The 24,068-nt window shown below is 41.2% G+C and overlaps 1 protein-coding gene across 1 annotated transcript; it reads right to left on the bottom strand.

Annotated features, from left to right (window-relative positions):
* Positions 1-574: 574 nt before the first annotated feature.
* shisa7b (shisa family member 7) lies at positions 575-22,968 on the bottom strand. Its single transcript, XM_063899252.1, has 7 exons — positions 21,138-22,968; positions 19,450-19,692; positions 18,796-18,912; positions 15,998-16,140; positions 10,130-10,372; positions 5,465-5,846; positions 575-4,419 (listed from the first exon to the last, which is right to left on the bottom strand). The coding sequence occupies exons 1-7, from the start codon at positions 21,545-21,547 to the stop codon at positions 3,936-3,938; spliced, it is 2,022 nt and encodes a 673-aa protein (XP_063755322.1). The 5' UTR covers positions 21,548-22,968; the 3' UTR covers positions 575-3,935.
* Positions 22,969-24,068: the final 1,100 nt, after the last annotated feature.

The following is a 24,068-nucleotide window of genomic DNA, read 5'->3' as shown; positions in this document are numbered from 1 at the left end:
CATATTAACAATCCATACAATCATATAATAAATAACTAAAATCATATAATAAGTATCTAAAATGATAGTAAAGTCGATTGAAGTGGTGAGTGCATGGGTAGCAGTGACTCCCATTAAAACCGCTGCTTGGATCTATTCTTTGATATTTTGAACATCAATGCTTTCCTGTTCTTTTGTGTGATTTTTAGTTCAGACATGATGTTATAACTTTAGCTTATTTTTGTTCAGTAAAATAAAATAAAAGTATTGCGTGTAAAAAGTCTCTTAATCATTTGGTTAACATTACCCAAACTATGGTATTAATATCAACAAATTTAATTACATCTAAAAATGTAACATTATGGAGCTGTAAGATTTGGCTTTTCTGTAACAATTTAAATACAAAAAATCTATGACCATGACCGTAAACCATGCTGTTATACTGTAAAAAAAAAAAGAGACTTTATTATGAAATGATCTGACTGTTGTTTCTTCAATCAAACAATTTATAATTTTGTCTTAAATGTCAAAAATATTATTTAAAAAAGATAGTCAAATTGCAGCAAATAACACAGAAAAACAAGGTTTAGTGGGATTTTTTTTTATTGTTATTATCAATTAAACAGTATGGTTCCTACAAACTCAAGAATTGATCACCGTTAACAAAAGGGTTGCACATCTGTGAGACCTCTGTTTGGATATTCTTGGAAATACACATATAAGGGGATGTAATAAATAAATGTATCATACAATTTGAGGTATGCAGAGTAGCTTTGAGAATACAAATATGCCCATGCCTCCCCCTCCCAGTGGTGAACACACTCACACACAACTGCGCACACGCACACACGTACAGGCACACGGTTTAATCATCAGGGGAGCAATTTACTGAACATGGATTACAACATCTGTGTCATAAGGTATGAGGAAGGATGAGACATTAGAAATACAACTGAATTTCACGTGTAATTTACATTTCCCCCCTTTTTTGCCTCTTTCTCTTTTAAAAGTTAATGAGATGTTTTTGTTGTAAAAACCACAGGGCCTTTCCAGTCCTGTCAGCCAAACACAACACATTCTCCCCCACAACCCACTTTAGCAAAACCCAACCTTGCTCCTAATACTGTATTTCCACCTGTGCCCCGAAAGTTCTGTAAGAATGAGCACAAATGAGCAGCTTGTTCATGGAAAACAAATCGCTTTTTGCAGATACATATTTAGCAGAGACACAAACTCACGGCCGTTTCACTTCTAATCAAATACCAAAAACTTGACACAATATAGGCCTTTGATCATTTACAAACATTTCAAAAGTCCTCGCTTTGGTGAATGTATCTCGACAAGAAAAAAGCTGTGATTGATCAATGTCCCCTTTTTGTTTTCTTCTTTTAGCTAAACAACGACAGGCCTTTTTTTCAAATTTCATCACAAGTTGATATGAACACGTAAACGACCTTGTCTCGGGTCTTCAAATCGTCCTCGTGAGATGAAGACAAGACCCAAACTTTTGGTCAAAAATGAGATTCTGCATTCCTAAGAAGAAGACACTGAGAGTTACACACGGGCACACAAATTAAAACAGACGCATGTACATTTACACACATACACGCCGTGACATCATAAGTCAGCACTATGACATCATCAACACTGGCTTCTGACGTCGGCATGCGGTTCATCTTTTCTCTTTTTGATTGCATCAGCTCTTTTTGTTCTGGAGAATACAAATGTTTTTTTGTTTTTTTCCTTCTTAATTCCACTAGGAAAGTTTGGATATTGAAAATCCAGGATTATACATTGAACTTCACAGAGGTTTAAAAAATAAATACATGTTTAAATGAATAAATAAATGAAATAAATAAATCATGATAAGAGCGTTCGTCGTCTGATCAAGGGGGAATCTTTACACGTATGATCATAAACCATCAACATGAGCACGTGTGTTGTAGGAAAAAACTAAAAATGGCTGGCAAGAAGCGTCGCTCAGTATTCAATCATGTCTGTCTTTATCGAGGGGGAAGCTGAAAACCTCAAACAAGGCCTCATGAGTCCCTTAAAACCCGTAAAGGGGAGATCCAGCCCAGAAGGCAAGAAGGTCCATCTCACAGCCAGAAAAAAAAAGTACAAAATATGACATCATCATGGCCAACATATCCTCCAGCGACATAAGAATGTAATCATGGTCGTGTGTTTTTTACATCTAGTTCATTTGCTTTATAGAATTTCCTTGCATGTTTATATATTTTCTTTCTACAGAGGAAGAAAAAAATAATGTGCACAGCATGCCTGCCGACATAGACACGCAGAGGAAATGGAAATGAGAAGCAGACACTGGAAAGAGCACAGACACACAAAGATAATTCGGTATAGCCCTTGGTGTGAAGTGTCCATTGTCCCCTTCCGAAAACCCATCTGCCCCCCCCCCCTTTCCTTCATATGAGGAGAGCAGCTCAACTTGCAGGTGACATGTGGCGATCGTAGCCGGTCAGTGGCACAAAGAACCCCTTGAAACTCACAATGAGACGTTTTGAAACAGCGTTAGAGGGTCCGCCAGAGTCTGCATGAGGATAGTCAATCTTTGAGAATGGTCTAATTAAAACAACTTTTTCTTTTTTGACTAATCAAAGGGTCACACAACAATGTTTAATCCATGATATACACCCACTAGAATTTACTGTACAAAGTTAAGCTAAAACCATACTGCAGAGTGGATTTTACTTTGAAGGCCCGGCCATTCTATAAAGTGGTGCAGTAGCAATGTTAATCTGCATGTCTTAGATAAAAAAAACGTGGGGACATAGTGAACACTCGCAGGCCTAGTTGGTGAACTACAGTAGATAACGAGCTAACGAACACGCTAGCAAGCAGGGAGCACTACAGCTAACTTCCTTTTTTTTCTGAGCTGGGTCATTTCAGTCAATGATTTGATTGGAGAGGATAAAAAAGGTTTCTGATATCGGCAGATTTTTTGCTAACTGCCGGCTTGTGAGCTCGGCCACAAATAGGACAATAAAGTCAAACAATTCATTACGTTAATTCTAGCAATTTCACAAAAATCTGTTGATTTTGCCAATGCTGCTGCTGTGACCGGGCCTTTATATAGCAGGTTGAATCAATGAAGGTCTTGATTTTTTATTCCAAATTATTGTATTTTATATAGGTTAACTAGAGCCATAAAGGCAGTCATGTGAAAGCTAACTGTTCTTGGTTACATTTTTGTTGTAAAGAATGTTTTCCTTTAATGATAGTCCAATCACAACTAAGGAAAAAAGGTCACATGACCAGTCGAAAGGTTATAAACTGGCCTGCTAAAGGATTAATAAAACCAAGTATACACAATGTCTTACATGGCTCAGTAATGTTGGTACTATTAATATCATCAGGTTCATTTCATACAAAAGCAACTTGTTTGGTTTTTAAATACTTTTCATAAATACAAAGGACAAGCAAACCCGTCTGTCTCCGGCTCAGCGCTCTCCATCATCCGCGTTGGATTCAAAGACAGATGAATCTGTCGGAGCTCGAGGACTCAGAGGACAGTGCAATAAAACTCAAGGACATTTTCAACGAATTTCACTCGGCTGGTATCCTTCAAATAAAGTCACAGCGAATACCCGGCAGCCTTTACGCTGCATTCAGGTGATATTTTTTGCTCTTTTTAAATCGACATTTCTGTCTTCCCTTTTCAAAAGAATGGCTGGATATTCTCTTTTTCAACACACAAGGTGACGAGGGTGAGAAATCAATTGGTTATACTCAGTGTGAGATTAGTGATGTCATCCACCACTTTTTGTTTTATGAAGGGAAAGGGGGGGGGCTGTTTGTTCAGCCCTGTGAGGCAGCCAGCTGAGATTGAACCTCTTTCCTCCTGCTCATCTCTCCACTAAAAGCCTCTTCAGCTTCTTTTCAGCTTCACCTCTCTACTCTCTTCTTCCTCTCTCTGCACCTCCCTCTTCCTCTCACACTGTCACCTCGTTCTTACTCCCAGTCCGCAGTCCCTGCACTCCTCCGCCTCCGGGGATGAAGTGCAGCTGCTCGATGGTGTTCTGCCTCTTGTTGGCGAAAGCCATCCGCCGGGAGTTGGGGTGGCCACCTCCGCCCCCGCCGTGGGGGTCCCAGCCGCCATGCATGCCCATCCCCGGCATGGGGGCGGAGCTACGGTCACGGTCGCGATCACGATCACGATCACGATCACGGTCACGATCACGGTCACGATCGTGGTCGTGGCCCGGTGTCGGGTGGGAGTTCATCTTGATCATGTGGTGGCGCTCCATGGATGGCGTGACGCAGATGTTCTGCTGCGACTGGGCCTTCTGGTGGTGGCTGAGCCGGCCCATAGTGGGCACCATGCCGCTCCTCTCACCTCCTCCCCCTCCCATCAGCAGGCCCATCATCAGCCGGTCCTCCAGACGGTCAGGTGACACCAGAAGCCTCTCGTGGGACCTGGAACAAAAAACAAAAATGCTTCGCTAAAATAATAGTCCCAGACAAACGGTAGATGTAAAAGCTGGATTCTGAAGTTCACATGATGATGCTAAAGCCTTTTGCCGCCAGTGAAAGCTCTGTATACCTCGGTACTAAAGAGTTGTGGTGTCTCATTTCTGGGGAGGCTCTCTGTCTTGCATTATACATTATAAACTGCCAGAGCTGAAGGGGAATGAAAATGGGGAGAGAATATACAGAAGCAACGGGGCAGGAGCTATTGTAGGAATACAGCAGGAAAAATGTGGGATGGATGCTCCGGATAACAAAGAAACTCAGCCTTCAGAGGATGGATTCAAAGTCAAAAAAGAAAGCGATTTGTGAGGATTAACATTCGGGGAAAGGTGAGGGAGATAAGTGGCGAGAAGCGAATGCCACAGTGTCTGTATAATTACTTTCCCCGCCAGAAGGGGGAGACAAAGCTTTCACACTCGTGCTTTGAAGTTTGCTGATTTCTGATCAGTTTTGTGATATAGAATCTGTCTAGAACATATCCTTATGACCTAATAATGTTGTTTAAACCGAACATAATTAACACTTTAATTAAAGGAGGGATTTCCTGTTGATGTTTGTGGGGTTTTGTTCTCAGGAGCAGGCCAAAGACAAATTTGGGTTTATATTTCCTAATATACTATATTCTATTTTAATAATAAAACACCCTCTGCAGTATCAGTGATGCAGCCATGTGGTTGAAAGCTCAGGAAAATACAAGTATGAGGACCTAGAGTCGAGATCGTTTTTTAAATGTGTTCAAGGTCAATAATGAACTGAACTAATGTCAAACTTATTTGATTAAAAAAAAATGACATGAGGTAAAAGGTTTTAAAGAATTTAGAGTACAATCCTGATGTCACACTTGACATTTAATGAAAGTATTTAACTTTTTACATGAATATGCACTATGATCCTCCCTTATCGACATTTTTAAGATGTCCTCACATCTTTCATCTTCTTTTCTTTCATTCCTTTCTCTTTAGCATTTCTTCCGCTCTCTCCCTTATCTTACCTGCGGAGCGTCTGCGAGTTGGGGCCCCTGCTGCTGCTCATCATGGCTTTGTAGTACTGGTGCTGCTGGTTCTTTGACAGGCGGGACAGCGTGTTGCCCTCCCCTAAAGCCAGCAGCTGGTCCTGGGAGCGGACACGTCGCGGCGGCCTGTCGAATGAGGAGCTGGTGTAGTGCGTCTGGGCGGGCAGCGGGTACGGATTCGGGGTGGAGGCCGGGATGTGGAGGCGGGGCCGGGAGCCGTGGAGAGGCAGCGTGCCCCGAGAACCCAGCGTGTATTCGCCTCCGAACGGCAGGTAATGCTGCGAGGAGTAGAAGGAGGGCGGACCGTTGTTGGAGCGACGTTTGGAGTTGTAGTAGCTCGAGTACTCGTCGAGTTCTTTCTCTGGATCAGCAAAAAATAGACATTTGTAAATAATAATTATGTAATAGTACTGTATCCAAAGATGACTATTGATTAAAATGTCAATTAATTTATTAAATGTTGAATGTCTGCAAACAACTTTCAGGTACATGGCTTTAGCTGAAAGGTGTGTTTAAAAATATGATGCACAACAACGGTCTGTGACCAAAATATTGAGTACATTCTCTGGGTTTTCTTTCACCTGCGTCCCAGATATAAGAGAACATTAGATTTTACATTTTTAAAATAAAAAAACAAAATGAGCTAGGAAATATTTATCGTTTTTCAGTGATCAAACTAATTTTCTAATATTTAATTTATATTCATGTTGTGTTCAAGGAACTTTAGACCAAAACATTTTTCCAGAGCATAAGTCCACAAAATGAGATAAAATGTAAACTTAAACATCTACAAATCCATGACAACTGGGTTAGCTCTATCTGCTGATGAATATCATCGGATATAATAGGATAAATGGAAAAGAACAGAGGTAAACAATAAATAGCAATGACAATGAAAGATAGATGAGGAAAGATGAAAGAAGGATAAAAAAGTAAGTAAGTTATGCGAAAGACAAATGAGATGTCAATGATGATGAATGAAAAAGAGAGCAAATGGAAAATCATTTGTGTGGAGAGAGAGGGAGGTATAATACCCAGACAGAGAGGAGAGAAGAATACCAGACGAGGAAAATATGAGGTGAAAAAGGTATACAAAAAATGTGAAATTGAGGTGATGGAGTCAGAGGAGCACAGGAAGTGAAGACGGAAATGATAAGAATGGATAATGCAGAAGGAGAGATACACTGTATATTGCATGAGGCATAAAAGAACAAAGGTAAAGGAGCCCAAGAGGAAAAAAAGACAGACGGTATAAAAGGTAAGAAAAGTATGATGGGGGAAGAGTGACATAAGTGACGTGATAACAAAGAAACGGACACAAAGTAAAGAGCGAAGAAAGAGACGTTGGTGAGCTTCATTAATGTGAAATACAGTCTGTGGGCTTTCTGCTCTTTAGCCAGAGACCGCTTTAATCTTCAAAGCATTTCCATGGAAGCAGCTCCCCAAGAGCCAATCTAAACCTGACCTTTCACCAGCCACCTCTTCCTCCCCTCTCGCCTTGTCTCTTCTCTTTCCCTCCTTTTGTCTCCTCTCCTTCTGTTTGTTCCTTTGTCCTTTCCACTTCTTGGGTTTCCTTCATTTTCAACTCTTTATTTCTCTCAAAGTTTTCCCTTTTTTTTCTTTTTAAGACCCATTTCTCTTTCTGTTTGTTTCATGTCCTCTCTGTGTGTACTCCCCTCCTGTGAGGCCAAATTACCTCGAGGTTTCTCCCTTGCTGCCGACGGCAGACAAAGAAGCCTTTATCAGTGTGCTTTCTGCAGCTCTGTGTAGGGAACTACACCAAAAAGGTTTCATATAATGACTGGCAAGAGCCTGTGCTCTCTTTGTGTCACAATGACAACATTTCAGTTTGAAAGAGGAGTTCCACCGATGCTGACGTACAGGATGTTTTTCTGAACAAGCACATGTACCCTGCTTTCACTCACTGATTCGGTGCAACAGTGATTCAGGAATATCTGGTTAGGTTTCCGTTGAAGCAATCAGTGTTTCGTAGCTCTACTCTTTAATTAAATTACATCTTTTTATGTCTGCTTTGAACAAACTGTAAAGTACCAAGAGCATAATAAGCTGTCTGACATGCTACTAACAAAGCTGTTCTTACAACATGTTTAAGTGTCTTAAACATGCATTATTCGTAATGGCCAGCAGAGGGCGACTCCGCTGGTTTCAATGAGAAATCAGTTTGTCTAGAAGTCTATGAGAAAATGACCCTACTTCTGACCTGACTTAATACCCCCGTGAACAATTTCCTCACAAGTGTATAGTCTGAATTGCTAGTTTCAAGTCTCTTTCGATAGAGCATTATGTTTATATTGTAAATTACAGTCTCATTTAGAGTAAATAGACTTTTAGACTTTTTAGGGCGGGGCTACCTTGCAATTGACAATTCATAAACACACCGTTGCAGCTGACCTTTTGCGGGCATCCAATTCCATGACAGCTGCATGAAGCTGTGCAAGCTAGTATACAACCACAGAAACAAGACTTTACTTCCAGTTTAACCGCAAGGCTCTGCATCCAACCTCGCATCGAGCAAAGAGAAAACATTTGAACAGCACATCATGACCCCCCAAAACATTCTTATATATGTATAAGGCTGATTTCTAATGATCTAATTATCTTCCCCTTAAAAAAGGGACAGAAAATAGAGAAACAGAAAATGAAAAAAAAGAGATGGCAAAAACAAGGAGGCGAATGAAGGAAAAGAGAATCTGTTTTCATGTTCAGCAAAACAAAAAATCATGACGTATTCAGAGATGATCTGAACAGTAAAAAGCTGCAGGACAGCTGCGATTAATGCGACAGAGATGCTGTTTGGCAAAAGATACGAGGAAGGAAGCAGAGTGACCTCTCAAGGTCTGATGTGTAATGAGTAGAAGACTTTGCTGCACAGCTTCCAGTGTTTTCTCTTCTTGATTGAATGGAAATAAAAAAAGAATCATCTGGACATTTTCCTCATTATTGCTTTCACTACCTTGCATAGCTACATCGCATGCAGACACACGCCACCCCCCCTGTAGTAACCATCCATCACTCAGCCTGCAGAGGCAACTCCCCTCCCCCTGCAGTCTCCAGCTATCGCAGGGCGAGAGAGGTAAAGACAGACGCTGCCTCTCAAACGTTGCCTTCTCCCTGCCGAATTCGCCATGCCCCTGCAGACAGGCAGCCAACGCCCCTCCCCCTATCTCCACATCTCCCTCCAATCCTTCCTTCCTTCCTTCTCTGATTTTCTTTCCATTCTTCTCCTTCTGCTCAGACGACCTCTCTGCATCTCTATCTTCACAAATCTCTTTTTTGTCTTTCTTCCTGCTGTGTCCTTATCAGCTCTTCCACTGCCTCCCTGATCCTTTTTTTCTGGTCAACCAGCCTCTCTTCCCGCTCATTTCTCCTCTTTCCAATTTCACCCTTTGTTTCCATTTCCCCAATCCCTCTTTCCTCTGCCCCTCCCTTCCTTCTCTCTCTACATCCATCTTTCTCTCTTAATTCTCTCAGTCTGCTCGAATCCTTCAGTTAACTGCTGTCTTTCGGTTACAGTTTACTTACCTGTAATGACTACTTAGCAGAAACAGCGTACACATTTGGATTACACTCAGATGAATATTGTAGGGATTTTTGTATTGTTTACTCCTGACAAAGCTGACAAACCTCCTATTGTAATGAGGCTTAGATATCCGGTTATCTGAAAGTCTAACTAACTGGGCCACAAAAAGAGAAATACCTGGACAGAATAGCTTGAGATAACCTGCTCATTGTTACGTAGCAGTTGAGTTTACCAGGCCTAATGAAGATGATATCAGGTGGAATTATGGGAAGTGTAGGATGCAGTGTTTGTGGAGCCTAAACCCTAAATGGAATTCAAAGTCATAGCTCATCTTCGAATGCTTAAAATGTAGAAATGTGGAAGAACAACACCAGATATCTGCTGTATACCTTTAGAGAAACACTCCAACAGAACATCCATCTTTAAATGATCCAGAATGGATTCCTATCGAGAATACACTTTTCCAGAATATAATATTTTCCTCTTGTTAACTCATCTATGCAGTTTGCTCTATCCACTCAGTGTTTTCATTAGTAAACCGAAATATATGACTCGCATCACCTGCTCATTGCTCTGGATCTCCACCAGAAAAGGCATGTTTACTTTTAAGTTTTGCATGGTGTGGATTTTGGACCAAAAGCATAAAGTTTAGTAGAATGCACGAGTGGGAAGAGTGGGAAGATATGTAATACGTATCGATTGTTTAAAGGACTCTTGGTCTTAATGGGTTAGGGTCAAAACTGAATACATCTGTATTCATCCACAGATGGGGGGGGGGGGTGAAGAGTGTACAGTGTGTTTTTCTCGATAAAAATGTGACGTGTGAGATTTGTTGTAAGTGGCAGAAAGTATATGATTCATATCTTTTAAGAAAGTCAAGTTCATTGATGTCATCAGCGACTGTTTAGCCGCTGCAATGAGTCAAACACAATTTAACTGCTAGCTGGTTGTAGCATCACCTGAAAGCCTTCAGTGGTCCCCAGTAATCTATTAGTCCCACTTTCTCCCCCCCACCTTCCCTCTCTAAAGTTTCTCTTTCCTTTCTTCTGTATTATACTCTATCTCTTCTCCCCCCCACAGCCCTCAGTCCCCCCCAGGCTCACCCAGCCTCTTCAGGGAGCTGTAGCGGTTGATCTCGGGTTTCATGGCAGCCTCGTAGGACGGCGGCAGCTGGGCGAGGTTGTGGAAGGAGTGGGAGAAGGACGGGTGGCTGCTGTTGTGCCTCATGCTCCCTCCCATGCTGCTGCCGCCCCCGCCGGGACCTTTACCGCTACCTTTACCGCTACCTGACAGCAGGGAGGGTCCGGAGGAGAGCTGGGAGGTGTTGTTCATACGGGCTCCACGCTCTGGACGGAGAGGGGACGACAATGAGGAGGACAAGGGAGGTAAAATGGAAGAGGAAGCAAGAGATTGGAGATAAGGAGAGGAAAAAAAACAGGAGCAGAAAAAGGGATAATAGAGGAGGTTAAGATTAAAGGGACAAAAAGCAACGAGGAAGAGAAAATACAAAGAAAAAGAAAGAAAAAAGTAAAGTAATAAAAAAGATAGGAGTAGAAATGGACAAAAGCAGAAGAAAGAGGGGAAAAAATGAGCTAGTTAATGATCAGTAAACACAGGAAGTGTCTCGGAGCTCCATGGCGACCATCTATAAATAATAACTCTGTACTGTTCATCTGAGGCTCCAACACAAACATATCAGCCACATGTAAATACATCGAAAATACAGTGAGAGCATCAGGGGAGAATCTATAGACACACACATTCACATTTATGCAAAGTGCAAAAGCAGCACATGGATCGATACACATAAAGAATGATTTGTCTTATGTAAGATTGGCAGAATGCAGGAGGGGGGGGCGGGCAGGGGCGTCTGTTACATCATACGAGTACATTCATAATTTCCCAAACAGACGGCACTTTAATGACCCAACATGTAGGCGCACACAGCTGTGACCTCACATTTGTAGGTGCTGTACATTTAGAAAGGGAACAATGAGCTAAAGGGAACATCTGAAATGCACAAACGCATGCTGCCCATTGTTGGATCATCTTCAACCACTGAAGAGATGTACACAAAGAGAACAGGAGGAGCTTAATAACTGCTGGGTGACAGCAGCTGAAAAAGGTTAAAAATGTGGTAATATAAAGCAGCAATAAAAGATTACGCAACTCTGGAAAAAAAGGTTAAAAATTTGATAATATAAAGCACCAAATAAAATGTTACGTAACTCTGGAAAATTGCCCATTTGCTGTTGTTTCCTGTCTTTGAGACACAATCAATGTCCAGTCCATTCAGGGTGGTAATGGTTATGAGCTGAGATCTTGTTAAGATTACTGCAGGACATATACTGGCCATTGACCATTGACAGTAATAGGCAATAATGGCCAATAATGTCCGTGTTAAGCGTCACCCAGGGAACACACACCACATTGACTTCTGTACCGTGCATGTTACACACACGGTGGGGAGGAAAAGCAATGCTAGCTGTGAGATCATACCCTTTAGAAATAGTGAGGAAAAGAAAAGCTTGAACTGTTGAAGCTAAATGTGCTTTTTTTGTGTCATGATACAGAATTAGCCCAGTCGTTTCCAAGAGTGCCAGGTAATTGTTTTGGTTGTTTTTTTTGGAACACCTACGTTTGGCTGACAGCGAGGTTTGATAATGGTGTCATGGAAAGATGAACTTCTCTCAATGTGCTGCACAGTATCTGACTCAGAGAGTAGAAGCTCTTGTATCCTCCCAGGAGGCTGTTAACATTATCTAACACAGGAAGAGCGGGAGGACACTAAAGAAAAGCAAGGACCAGTAATGGATTGAAGGTTTATAATCTAACATTTAAAAATATCAAGAATGAATTAGAGAATGAACTAGAACAGCCCTGTTTATGGACACAACAAAGAGTGATGTTTTTGATAGAGTTTAGACAACCTTGTTATTGTTAATAAATTGTATGAGTGAGCTATTAATTTAAGTTTCTGTTTTGTTTTAGGCAAAATGCAGAGGTGGAAGAAGTACTCAGGTTATTTACTTCAGTAGAAGTATCAATACTACACTGAAAATCCTGAAACGTTGACTTTAATTAAATGTATTATGTCAACAAATTTAACATAACTGTATGAGCTGAGCTAAAAGCAATAACATTAAGTTGGAGCTAATGGTTTTTTAAAATTTAAACTTAATATTATCGCTTTCAACTAACCTAATGCAGTCATATGAAGTTTGTTGACATAATACATTTAATTAAAGTCAATATTTCAGGTTCTTTCAGTGTACAGTGTAAAAATACTCAGTTACAATTGAAAAAGTATTAGCATTAATTAAACAGTTTAAGTACTAAAAGCTAAAGTACTCGTTATGCAAAGTTGCCCTTTCAAACACCAGATATTTTAAGTTATTTGTTCAGAATTATTGGTGCAGTAATGTGTTCATCACATCAATTTTGCACTTGGTGAAGGTGGGGTTTATTTGATTTACTTTATACACTACCAAGTTGATTCACCTATAATAACATACTGTATTATACTGCGTGTTGAATTTTAATTTGTATTAATAAACTAAATCTGCAAAGAGATTAGCTCCTATATGTAAATAAATGTGAAAAGACTCAACTCAAAAAGAGTTTGTTTATATGTAATATTATATAAGAGATTTTGACTTGCTAGTAACCCTTAGCAACTGAAGGATGTACAGCACATTAAAAGCACAGTTTAAACTTAGCTTTTACTTATCTGATAGTTGGTTTTATTCTTTACTGTTGCCTACTTGTGTAATTCATCCCCTGAGGGATGCTTGTAGGTGTAATGGTTTGGAATAATTGGCACGGAAACAACTTTAAAAATTCAGTGCAAAAATCATATTTCCACTGCAACCTTATCCAATGTTCAGGGGCAGCCATGAAAAATGCATAGAATTAGCCTCCACAAACAACGACTTCTGTTTGTTTCTTGAGTACAACCACAACATCCCTTCTTTCGGGAGGTAAATCACTCCTGCTCGCATTGCTTTCTTGTTTTCTTGGTGCAAAGCCTGGGAAAACAGACTCAGGGAAAGTGCAGTGACCTTGCTTTAAGCCATGACCTCCGGAAAAATGTAGTGTCAGCTATAAGCACGGTTACATCACTGCTACAAAGGAGAAGGAGTCGAAGAAGGAGAATAAGTAGGAAAAGGAAGAAAAGGGAAAAGAAGAACGAGAAGTAGCAAAAGAAGAAGCAAAGTCCCTCCCCTTCTGGAGTTTTTGACCCTTTTTAAATGATGTCATGAATTACACGTACGTTTGTCTTCGTTATCAGCTTGAAGTGTAAGACGAGTAACTAAGACTATTCACTCAAACGTTGCGTTTGTGATGTCTTTACTTTCTCAGTGCCTGTGTGTTTTGTAACAGGATGTAATCACATTAGCAATAGGTCTTGCTCATACTTTTGCATCCCAGCTGGTAAACAACACCCGCAAGAGCCCACTACAGTATAAAAGTTTTTACTCCTTTAAGTATTCAGTTAAACAGTTCAAACCAAAAAGAATACGAATGTAAAAGCTGAATAAAACTAATAGGAGCGGCTTATCACTAAAAGGCAAATAGCTGGTCCATCTTTGGTGAGCATGAGCGAGGGTCGTTGCTAACTTCACAGCTAGCAAAAGCTGGTGTGAAATCAAGAATATTCAGTCTTATACAAGCTTTCTTGAATTGAAAAATAAACATAAATGGAACATCATATATGTAATTCATGGCACAATTCAAGCACGATCCCACAACTACATTTCTTTCTGTAAACAATCCTTTTTCTTTCGGAAATCAGGGATACATCCGAAGGGGAGGGACTCCGCCTCTCTTTTTGGAAGCAGACCGAAAGTGGGTCGTGGTGGAGGGTGGGGGGGGCAGGCTTGCATAAGCATAGAGCAACTTTGAGCTCACACTCTGGTGAAAGATGTGTCACGTTCAACAGAACCACACGTATATAGTATGTTTGAAAAGCAGTGTTGAGAGTGGCACAGCTGTTTTTAAGAGTGCGGGACAACAGGCTGTCATAGCAACAAGACAGACAGACAGAGTGGCAGTGAAGCCGTGGAGGGAGGGGGGGCAGCTGGTCGCCGCCCGTGCTGCAGCGTGCTGCTGACCACGAGGCTTACCGATGGTGGCCGTGTGTTTGGGGCTGGAGGCAGACCCCTGCTGGTTAAAATGGTGGTGCAAGTTCCCAGCTGCAAAGAGAGCAGAGCCAACAAACTGATGGACAACCACTCCTGAGACACAGAGCTGTGTGTCGAGTAAGCACATGTGTCAGTAGAGAGAGAGAGAGGACAGAGAGGGACAGAAGAGGAGACAGACAGACAGTCCCTCCAGGGATTGATTCTTTTATGGTTTTATATTATTGACACATTTACAAGATAAACTCAATCAAACTGTGGATAAATATGTCTTTTCAGAGTGAAAAGACAACGTAACAAATGTTCGATGGGTTGATTTGACATATTTTTATTTGCAAAAAAACAACCTACAATCATGTATTATGTGCGAAAACGTAGGTTTTTAATATGCTGATGTAAAAGTCAATCCATTAAAGATGTTTTAATCAAATATGGACTGTTTAAACTATGTGTCCAGCGTGTGTTACAAGTAATAAGAGAAGTTCTAAAAAGAAAAAATAGCATATCTGTTTTTACAGCACATTGTCCTTGATATGAATTTCTCATTATGTGAACCTTAAAAAATACCCAAAATACAACTCAGCAGAATCCTGGAGAGACTGAGAGAGCTTGTGTTGGGAGAGGTGAGAGACAGAGGCAGCAGTAAAGAGAGAAATGTGTTTACACTGTCATTATGCGACTTGTTACAATACAAGAAAGCAAACACGTTCACCAACACTGATTTTCAGCACTCGTCTTTGTCTCATCAGAAACGTCACAAAGCTGTGGGCAGCCTGAGGTGCACATGGATCACAGAATTCCACTGACAGAGCAATGATTACCTCAGTGAGAAGTGCCCACACTTTTTTTTACAGTAAATATCACTTGATTAAGCTGAGAAAATATAAAGAGAGCCCACACATCAGAAAATGTTAAGCATTTAAAAACAGTGAAAATATAAGGTCCTCAGGGACATCCTTTAAACCAGATTAGCTTAACATCCTTTTTTGTAGTTGTTTACCCCCAAACAACACAATGAGGAGAGTTTCTTTAAAGTTAAAGGGGGGTCCTTTTATGGTCATTTTCAGGTTCATAATTATATTTTGTGCCTCTACTTTGACATGTCTCCATACTTTAATGTTCGAAAAGCTCTTTCTTTTTCTCATACTGCCTGTACATAACCTTTTTTCCCCCTCTGTGTGAAACCAGAGCCCTACCTGCTGTGATTGGTTAGCTGGCCAGCTCTGTTGTGATTGTTGTATGTGTTGGAGCGCTAGCCAACAGAAGCGTGATGCGATTGTCACGGAAGTAAACACCAGTCCAATCCCGTTGTTTCAGACAGTGTGGGGGGATGGTGGGAGAGAAACTTCTTATACAGGGAATTTTGGGAATTTAGCCTTTGCAGATTATTTACATTCATAAAAACCTAGGAATGGGACAACCACCAAAAGCATAATAGGGTCTCTTTGACGGTATCATTTTTAACTTACTGTTCATCATGAGTATTGTAGTTAAAAAAAATGTTACTGAGCAGAAAGAGGGGGGGGGATATCTACAATATAAGCTATTAAAAAAATAATTTCTGCAAGATGATCTACAAATTTGGATAATTGTTGAAATTAAGTCTACATTTCGTCCTTTAGCCCCTCTTCATAGCTGCGTTTCGCATCTCCTCAGTCACAACAAAAGTATTCCACTGAGATAGAGGTTTAAATAAAAGCAATTACCATCTATGTCCCCGGGGACCTGGCACTGTTAATTTCATCTGAAAATGATGACTAATGTGTGTAATTAATCAGATTTATTCTACTTTTAGTCTTCCTTGTTTTAAATGAAGTTGGTGGGACTTACTGCGGTTGTCTTTGCCCTGCAGGATGGGGGTGTAAAGGTTTTTAGACGTCCGTCCGTCTGAGGAGGTGGTCAGCCCCGTGGAGTTGTTCCTCTCTCCCTGCTGCACCGGGCTCGACTGGTGACGCAAGATGTCCACCAGAGATCTGAAGCAGCACAGGAAGAATGATCAGATGAAGAAAAGAGAGGGCAAAAAGGAAGACCAAACATGAAACTGGATTTCAGTTTGTAATCAAGATGATGGAATCAGAGGAAGAAACCCTCTTTATTAGTCACATACATGCACACAGCAGAGCACACACAGTGAAATTAGTCCTCTGCATTTAACCCATCCTAGTACTAGGAGCAGTGGGCAGCTATTGTGTAGCGCCCGGGGAGCAATGGGGGGGGGGATTGGAGGTGTCCGGTGCCTTGCTCAAGGGCACCACAGCAGGGACTAGGAGGTGAACTGGGACCTCTCCAAGTAGCAGTCCACTTTCCATATTTCAAGTCTGTTCGGGGACTTGAACCAGCGACCCTACGATTCCCAGTCCAAGCCTCAGTTACAGCTGAGTTATAGAGGAGGACAGTGGTGCAGGAATGAGTCCTAAACCCACACACAGTATAAGCATTGCATTTGAGCATTCCGGGCTTCGTTGTCAAGGATTTTTTGATTGTGTTTTTAGTTATAATCTCTAAAAAAGGTCTGTGGTTAATACAAGCTTAAGGAGATCCACATTTGTTTCATAAAATACCTCAGTAAATACCCATCTGGTAAAACTGTATGGTTCTTAAAAATTGCCTGAATGAGACTGCTAAACATCAGCACGTCATCATAAGCCTCCTTTTAGTGAAGTGAAGTCATGTGACAGGCAGTTTGTTTTTAGCATTACGCTAGTCATTTACTTCAGTCGATTGCATTTATGATACCACTATTATAAAAGTGGTGTTGATATTTGAAGACTATATTGCTGAAGACAAACGTGTCAGTATACAGTGGGGCAAAAAAGTATTTAGTCAGCCACCAATTGTGCAAGTTCTCCCATTTAAAAAGATGAGAGAGGCCTGTAATTTTTATCATAGGTACACTTCAACTATGAGAGACAGAATGAGAAAACAAAATCCAGGAAATCACATTGTAGGATTTGTAATGAATTAATTGGTAAATTCCTTGGTTAAATAAGTATTTGGTCAATAACAAACAAGCAAGATTTCTGGCTCTCACAGACCTGTAACTTCTTCTTTAAGAGGCTCCTCTGTCCTCCACTCGTTACCTGTATTAATGGCACCTTTTTGAACTCGTTATCAGTATAAAAGACACCTGTCCACAACCTCAAACAGTCATACTTCAAACACCACTATGGCCAAGACCAAAGAGCTGTCAAAGGAGACCAGAGACAAAATTGTAGACCTGCACCAGGCTGGGAAAACTGAATCTGCAATAGGTAAGCAGCTTGGTGTGAAGAAATCAACTGTGGGAGCAATTATTAGAAAATGGAAGACATACAAGACCACTGCTAATCTCCCTCGATCTGGGGCTCCACGCAAGATCTCACCCCGTGGGTCAAAATGATCACAAGAACGGTGAGCAAAAATCCCAGAACCACACGGGGGGACCTAGTGAATGACCTGCAGAGAGCTGGGACCAAAGTAACAGAGGCTACCATCAGTAACACACTACGCCGCCAGGGACTTAAATCTTGCTGTTCCAGACGTGTCCCCCTGCTTAAGCCAGTACATGTCCAGGCCCGTCTGAAGTTTGCTAGAGGGCATTTGGATGATCCAGAAGAGGATTGGGAGAATGTCATATGGTCAGATGAAACCAAAATAGAACTTTTTGGTAAAAACTCAACTCGTCGTGTTTGGAGGAGAAAGAATGCAGAGTTGCATCCAAAGAACACCATACCTACTCTGAAGCATGGGGGTGGAAACATCATGCTTTGGGGCTGTTTTTCTGCAAAGGGACCAGGACGACTGATCCGTGTAAAGGAAAGAATGAGTGGGGCCATATATCGTGAGATTTTGAGTGAAAACCTCCTTCCATCAGCAAGGGCACTGAAGATGAAGCGTGGTTGGGTCTTTCAGCATGACAATGATCCCAAACACACCGCCAGTGCAACGAAGGAGTGGCTTCGTAAGAAGCATTTCAAGGTCCTGGAGTGGCCTAGCCAGTCTCCAGATCTCAACCCCATAGAAAATCTTTGGAGGGAGTTGAAGGTCCGTGTTGCCCAGTGACAGCCCCAAAACATCACTGCTTTAGAGGAGATCTGCATGGAGGAATGGGCCAAAATACCAGCAACAGTGTGTGAAAACCTTGTGAAGACTTACAGAAAACGTTTGACCTCTGTCATTGCCAACAAAGGGTATATAACAAAGTATTGAGATGAACTTTTGTTATTGACCAAATACTTATTTTCCACAATAATTTGAAAATAAATTCTTTAAAAATCCTACAATGTGATTTCCTGGATTGTTTCCCCCATTCTGTCTCTCATAGTTGAGGTATACCTATGATAAAAATTACAGGCATCTCTCATCTTTTTAAATGGGAGAACTTGCACAATTGGTGGCTGACTAAATACTTTTTTGCCCCACTGTACATGTTTGCCACAAATCTTTTTTCTTTAATATCTCAAAAATAATCCAATAGAGAAATTCCAAAGCCAATTGTCAAGGGAGCCATTGTGATGCTAACTTTCAGGTCGGCCTATAAGATACGTCGGCACCGCACCACTTTAGTGAGGCTCTACTACTTATATTATGGAACAAACTGAATGGAAAACAGTCTTTTTTTACCCATCACACCTGTCCTGTGCTCTCACCTGGGCATGTTGATGTCTCTGTTGCGGGGTCGCCGTGCCACCTTGCTGAAGGCGATCCTGACGCCCACGGCCACCACCAGCGTGAAGGAGATCACGCCTCCAATCACATACGCCGTACTGCAGTCAGAGGAAAACCTAAATTAGCTCACTAAGCATACAGTAAGAGTAATAAAATAAAATAAACAGTCTGTAGGCTTTTATACTTTAATTCTTTAGTATTGCATTGTATTTATTTTCACTCAGGAAATAAATGAATTCCGATTTTAAACATATAGCAGAAGCACACAAATAGGAGTTGTTGGTAGAAAAAGCACAATGATTTTTGGAAGATGAATTATGTAATCACGTCTAAATAGGCCCCTCATGTGCTGTGTAAGTGTATACTGTATGTAACAACAAACAATACTTCTGCCTAAACCTCATTATTGATTTGTTATCATTTGCAGTAGTTCTTTGTTCTCCTAGAAGAACTTTAGAAATATAGCATCATTTTAGGTATTGTTTAAAATAAGTTTCTTTCACTATACAAAAAAGAGGTAACAAGTTATACCTCACTTCTTTGTTTCTGCTTCTAAATAATTGCTTCAATATTTTCTTTTTTTTTTCTTTTTGCAGTGTCTCTAATTAACCCTACTAGTGACAAACGTGTGTGACCTGCTGTTTTGCTGCTGCAGCGTCTCAAAGTCCGGGTCGCGCTTGGTGTCCGGGTTCACGGTGACGGGCACCTGCGGCTCGGCCCAGATGGGGGAGATGTAATTGTTGCAGGCCTCCTGGTCCAGCCGGCTCCTCTGGTGCTCGCAGCAGAAGCGGTAGTGGCAGGTCCCGCAGCAGTAGATGTAGCTGCCCTTGGAGCAGTTGAAGGTGGTGTCAAAGTGCCCCATCACATCGTAGTAACCCCTGTGGAACAGAAGTCGAGACGTTTAACGTGGACATTTCACACCTCCAGCAGCATTTTTGATTACAAACATTACAAGCTTTAACAGGCGTTGGATGTAATCCGATTTGAGTTTGGATAATCTTTTGTCTTGGAAGGTGGATTACACATGGAAAACTAATGTTTTATTAAAAATCTAGTCAAATATGGAGTTTGCATGTCTTTTGTCTAAACAACAATGCTGGCAGCATCTAGGATCTCGGCTTTTCTCAGTGAACAAGCAGAGAGGAATTCTGTCTGAATCTAACTAGATACACCATTTTAATTTGTATAATTAAATTATTATTCTACATTTTTTAAAGAATGAGTTTTTCAAACCTTAGATTTTAGTTGACTTTAATATGCGTTTCTATTTTTCCTGATCGCATCACCATGGCAATTTCTGTGCAGGAAGAAAGGTCTGGCATTTTCCAACTGAAACAATCAACACCAAAAAAATGGAGGAAACACTGAAAGCTGAGAGCGATGATGTCATCTTACAGACAGCATTAGGAAACATCGCATCTAGACGAACACAAGTGAGGAGCTTATGTCATATTCAAATATGTTTAACTGTTACTATTGGTGCTGCTGAATGAGCTGCTGGTGAGTGTGTGTATGTGTGTGTGTGGCTCGCCTGCATACAACTGATTTAGAGCTGATTACATGTTGCCTAGCAACAGCCAGACGCCTCTCAGTGCAAAAATATAATCTCCAGTGAGATGGAGATCAGAGCTGCTGCAGGAGGAGAGAATCATGATGTGCCTCTGCTTTTTTGTTATGGTGTGATCATCAACACATGACACAGATCCAGGTAAAATGATGGCCTATAAAAGGAACATCTCAGCTACTGTACGGCACACCTGTCAATTTTTTGTATTACTGTTTTTCTTTAGGGAGCAGATGCATTTGAACTGGTTTTGTATTATATGTTAAAGCTTGTTGCTACCAGAGCAGAGTCTACAGAATTTATTACACATCCTGATTATTTCTAGTGTCATTTTACTGGTAATCTGCACACACACACGGCATCTATTCCAGGTCTGTTTGGAGAGGGATCTCTCACCAGGGGCTCTTCCTAATGTTTCCTCCATTTCCATCTTGTTTACGGTTTAAATGGGGGGTTATTTATCCTTATCTGAATCCATAGTCTAATAGTAAAGGGTATCATATTCTGTACAGATTGAAAAGCCCTTTGAGGCATATTTGTGTTATTGGGCTACTGTAGATATACAATTGACTTCACTAAAGTCACTCCAAATAAAATAAAACAAAATACGCTGATTTGTTTTTCTCTTTGCCAATGCCAATTGCCGATATTTATTTTTATATATTTCTTAGATTTTGTTCAGCTTTGTAATACTTAACATACACAGACTTATCTTTTGAAATAAAAATACAAAAATCCAACAACAAGAAGTAGTCTTACTTGCACACATCCACATCCACCAGCTGTCTGGGAGGCGGAGCCACCTGGGCAGCTCCGAGCGGAGGCCTCAGGGCGTCGGCAGTCATGTTCCTTGGCAACATGGTCTGAGGGAGGGGCTTTGGGGGAAGCTCAGCCACGACTGGTGGGTCATCTCCGTCCTCCACCTCGGCCGCTTTCGGCGCCACTTTGGGTCCGGCAGGAAGAGGAGGCAGCGGCGGCTTGTAGCCCGTCAGAAGGAACAGGGTGGTGCTCCTTTTCCCGGCCGCAGCAGAGCTACTGCCGCCGGTCAGAGTCCTGACATCGCTGTCAACAGCGCGGCGCTCCGTGGTGACGGTTACCGTGGAAACACTGAGGCAGGAGCAAAGCAGAAGGGACAGGCAAAACATCCCTCCTGGAGTTGTAGCGTTCATTGTTTTATCACAAAGTTCTTGAGCTGCTGTTGAAAAAAAGAATCACATAAACAGCTCCTGGTGTTGTCAGGGTCCTTTTCCTTTATAAAAAGTGTGTATGAAAAGTCTGATGAACTATTTGCTTCTTGTTCAGTCAAACTGCACAGGAGCAAAGGTCCCTCTTCGAGATTCACTCAGTTCAAGCGACGATCATGAACGTGTTTGGCATTTCACTCTTTCAGCTTAATGTAAACAATTCTCTCTGAATACAAATCCTTCCTTTAAGCAGCTTTTGTAAACATTGAGGTCTTTCAGAGTTTTTAGGCCCTTATAATCAATCGAAATGAACACTTCAACCGATTATAAATATAGAATAATGTGGTTTGTTTTTATGGCAGCAGGTGTCGGATATTAAAGTTTGGTCTGTCAGTTTTTACAGTCTCTAGGCCAAAATTCAAAATCTTTAAAATAGGCAGTAATTATTTTTACTGTAAACAAAATTATTAAACTGGAAACTCTTTTAATACAAGACTCTTTTCGAAAAAAGAGTTTTCTGTATTTCCTAATGGAGAGTTTTCTTGTTGTTGTTTATGGCACGGTGTTAATTATGATTCACGTATGGAAAGTGTAGTCTGTAAACATTTAGCGCTGTATGTAAACTTTGTTTTTGATGAGCTTTAACAGACGTTGGATGTTTTCCTTTTTGAGTTTGGCACTTCTGTTGTCCTGCGTGTATAACTGTTATTTGAAATCATATAATGGAAAAGGTTTGTTTAAAAAAAAATCTAATCAAAGATGGAGCGCTGTGTGTCTGGTGTCTGTAAACAACAGCTTCAGAGATCTCAGCTTAGTCTGTATTTTTTCACACTATGCTTCCAATTTTACAATAAACAAACTCTTCCTTTCATTAAGTTTATATGAAGAGAATCGATAAAGGTCAATATGCTGGAAATTTTGGGTTAAAATCCATTAAATTGTGAGCTTATAAGTTGTGGACAGACTAATTAAGCTGTTAAACGGACAATAAACAGTGTTTACTCTTTAAGAAAAAACGTCCAGCTAGAGCTGTGTTCAATAAATGAGCATGTGAAGGCATTCACAAAAGAGTGATCTAGCGAGAAAGTGGTGACAAAGAGACAGAAATAAAAAGAGGATCTATGTGCGTTCGATACCCTTGTGTGAGTGTCTTTGCTCTGAATTTAGCTTGGCCCAACAGAAGAGAACGAAGGAGGGCTTGGGCCCGGTTCTAGCAGGGCAGCGAGGTTCTGCCCACAGAACAGACATGAAAATGTCCGGATTCATCCGTCAACACAGTGGAACACGGGGCGACGGCGAGAACACGGGGACTGGACGCGGTCGCTGCCACGCTCGACGCCCGCTCACAGATTTAAAGCGATCTTTTTAAGACACGGGGTAGGAAAAAAAACGGTTTTCTCACGAGCATTTTCTTCATTGACTCCCTGAATGTGCACAGATGTGTTCGAAGATCACTTTGTTGAAAGAAATCTCAAACATCGTGAGGTGTTTTTGTAAATGAGTAAAGTATTCGTATGGCTGGTGTTCGGTATGGCTTTAGGTTATGTTCTTACAAACTTCCACCATCAATGTTAATACACTGAAAGGTTTAAGTTGCATGTTTTGTTTTTGTAGAATAAAAGGAAGAAGAGGTCTGGGATAAGATAAAGGGGGGGGGGGTTCAGTGTGGAAGAAACAGAAGACGACAAAGAGCGAGAAGCCTCTCTCGTGTAAGCGACTGGAAGAAGCAGATTGGCAAAGTTTCGACAGTGTTTCACAGCGCGGACTGAAACGAGATGTGTCTCCTAGCCTTTGAGATAGCAGTAGCAGCAGCGGTGATGGCGGTGCTAGCAGAGCCTATATTTATCAGGTTAGACGTGGCTTGTTTTGTCCGTCAGTCAAACGCCGTCCTGCCCAAGCTTTAAAAATGTTCAGGCGGTGTCGGAGCAGAGCTATCGCTGCTTTCCTTCTGCAACACACAAGCAGGAGGATCCGTTTATAAAGCACTTTGAACCAATAATGCCCTGACCGCCGTGTCTCAGGTTCAGCATTAAGAGCAGCAGCTATGCAAACACGGATCAAAGACAAATGATATATAAAGTTTGTTAAAATATCTCTTCGATGTGCTGTGATGGATGGGTTTAATGGGATTTTAATGGGAAGGGCTGTACTCTAAATCAAAGCTAAATGATTGAATAATCTCTTCGTATGATAGTTTTGTGAAGGTGGGTTTCTGGATTTTTTTTGCTTCTTCTCTTGACACAGTTGGTTTGGCACGTGGTTTTGGTCTTGCTTAAAACAAAACAGCAGACAAGGAGGGAAGGGGTGTGTTTACGAGAAAGTAAAAATAGTGGAAAAGCAGAGAGAATAGTCTGTGAGGAGTCTAGGCTTTGAAAGCAGCCGAAAAAAACCTCTGGAAAACTTCCATGTGTTGCAGGGGCGCTCCTGTAGAGAATCAGTCTTTCCGTCTCTCACAGGTTCACATCAGCAGAGTCCACACTGCAACAGAAGAACACAACATAAATAA

Source organism: Eleginops maclovinus, chromosome 13, assembly GCF_036324505.1.
Source record: "Eleginops maclovinus isolate JMC-PN-2008 ecotype Puerto Natales chromosome 13, JC_Emac_rtc_rv5, whole genome shotgun sequence".
Lineage (NCBI taxonomy): Eukaryota > Metazoa > Chordata > Actinopteri > Perciformes > Eleginopidae > Eleginops > Eleginops maclovinus.
The sequence above is the reverse complement of the archived record's forward strand: the minus strand, read 5'-3'. Positions and strand labels throughout refer to the sequence as shown.